The sequence below is a fragment of the Olea europaea genome, unplaced genomic scaffold (assembly GCF_002742605.1).
Source record: "Olea europaea var. sylvestris unplaced genomic scaffold, O_europaea_v1 scaffold3940, whole genome shotgun sequence".
NCBI classification, from domain to species: domain Eukaryota; kingdom Viridiplantae; phylum Streptophyta; class Magnoliopsida; order Lamiales; family Oleaceae; genus Olea; species Olea europaea.
The window spans coordinates 6,386-8,342 of NW_019258938.1; the positions used below are offsets into that span (position 1 = coordinate 6,386).

Below are 1,957 nucleotides of genomic sequence, written 5' to 3' on the forward strand. Positions count from 1 at the left end.
GAAACGCAGATCATAATCTCCTACTATCTAAGAGTGACGAATCCTTTTTTGATCAATCACAACCTTCATACGATTCTTGACGTGCCCGAACGATGTCGTATTAGCGGCCCTTTTCAATTTTGACAATTCAATTTTGAATTATCAAAAACTATATGCTTGACCGTTGGTATGATGTTGTCACTAAGCGGTAGGTAAGATAACTCCTATGATCTTATCCACCATGGGTAGGAGATCATTTCTATTTAAAGTTAACCAAACATGCTTACAATAAAAAAAGTGAAATAAATTTCTTGGAAAAATTAAGATAAAACAAAAAAACAAGAATAATTTTCATTAAGGAAGGAAAAAAAAACATATAAAACAGTAAGTAATTAGTTTGTTCCTAGCATACCTTTGATCCCACAAACAATTAGAAATCTTAATCTCGACGAAAAATTCTCAATGTTAAATTATCAAAAGTTATATACTTGATCATTGATGTGATGTTGTCACTCAATGGTGAGTAAGATAACTTCTATTCTCATTTCTATTTAGAAGTTAGAGAAACACTAGTTGTCTAGGGCCAACGTGGCCCTGGACTAAATTTCTGGGAAAAATTAAGATAAAACAAAAAAACAAGAACCATTTTCATTAGATAGAGCAATGATTTTTTTAATGTGTCCAGCAAGAAAAAAACATATAAAACCGTAAGTAATTAGTTGCTCCTAGCATAGTGCCTTTGATCCCACAAACAGTTGGAAATCTTAATCTCAACGAAAAATTATCCATCATTCCACATTGTAAAAACAGATGGATTTGAATCTTGACCCGCAGAATCTCCTGACCATCCAGTGTAAGTAGTAGCAGAAGGCATATCATAATCAACTTTAACCAGTGCAAGTTCTTCAGCTGAACCCCCTCCTGCAGAAATGGAGTTCATTTCAATCCCATTTCCAATGTATCCTCCACTGTAACTTCCAGTACTTGATCTTCCATTGTTGTCTATAACGAAAGACGACGATCCCACGTTCATCAACCCGTGGAGTAAAACTGGATTATTTTGAAAATAATGGCTGTAGAAGGGATTATTCTGGTGCATATTAAAAGAAGAATTCGATTGCTGGTGTAATTGGAGTTGCGTTTGGATATAGCTTTGGTACTGAGATTCTTGATTGTACAGGGATAAATCCTGGTTTTGTAAAGTTAGTAAAGGCTGTGCATTTTCAAATGGCTGCTGAATTAGTGGGTAATTAGCCTGCAGAGGGCCTGAGCTTGAGCTTCCATACTGAATATTTGAGCCTAAAGTTATCATTTCTTCGCGCTTTCTTGAAGATTCGATTGCTTGAGCTTCCTTGAGGCGTTTCGCAGCACCCCCTCCAATTGGAAGACTGTTGCTTTCTAGAATGGATTTCACGTCATAACGATTCATTTCAAAGTTTGTAACTGCGTTAAGGCCTCTGAACTTTATTGCAGCAATGTCGTATGCTTCTGCAGCTTCCTCCTCAGTACCTGCAAAAACATTCATTTTATGCTTAAGGAGGTCATGATTTTATTACAACGTATCGACTGTCACGTACCTACTCGACTACATATCGACTTAATATTCGTACTGCAGAGGAATTTTGAGGATTTGGTTTTTTAGCGTGTGAAGCATGAGATCACCTTGGACCACAATGAACTTGTGTTTGCAGTTTCTTATTTATTATTGCTCTCGTAAGTACAGATTACAGATTAATCTTGAACATTTCAGATAATTTCAAGTTTGATGGAAAATTAATTTAATGCTTTATGCATGCATGATGCATAATAATCAAATTGCTTACTGAAAGTTCCCAAGTAAAGATCTTTGTTTCCAGCTACTCTTCCAATTCTCGCTTGCCATCTTCCATGCTGATGATGCCTACTCACAGGTACCACTATGAGAGATCGATGAAGAGATAGAGAAATACAGATACGCGCTAGAGAGAGAGAGAGAGAG

The 1,957-nt window shown here is 36.4% G+C and overlaps 1 protein-coding gene across 1 annotated transcript in view; it reads right to left on the reverse strand.

Annotated features, from left to right (window-relative positions):
* Positions 1-602: 602 nt before the first annotated feature.
* The window catches only part of LOC111387202 (AP2-like ethylene-responsive transcription factor PLT2), a 9,456-nt gene continuing 8,101 nt past the window's right edge, over positions 603-1,957 (reverse strand). Inside the window, exons 4-5 of the mRNA XM_023011745.1 lie at positions 1,803-1,895; positions 603-1,488 (exon numbers count right to left, since the gene is read on the reverse strand). Coding sequence (XP_022867513.1) covers positions 761-1,488; positions 1,803-1,895 — 821 coding nt within the window. The 3' untranslated portion in view covers positions 603-760. The remainder of the gene's footprint in view (positions 1,489-1,802; positions 1,896-1,957) is intronic.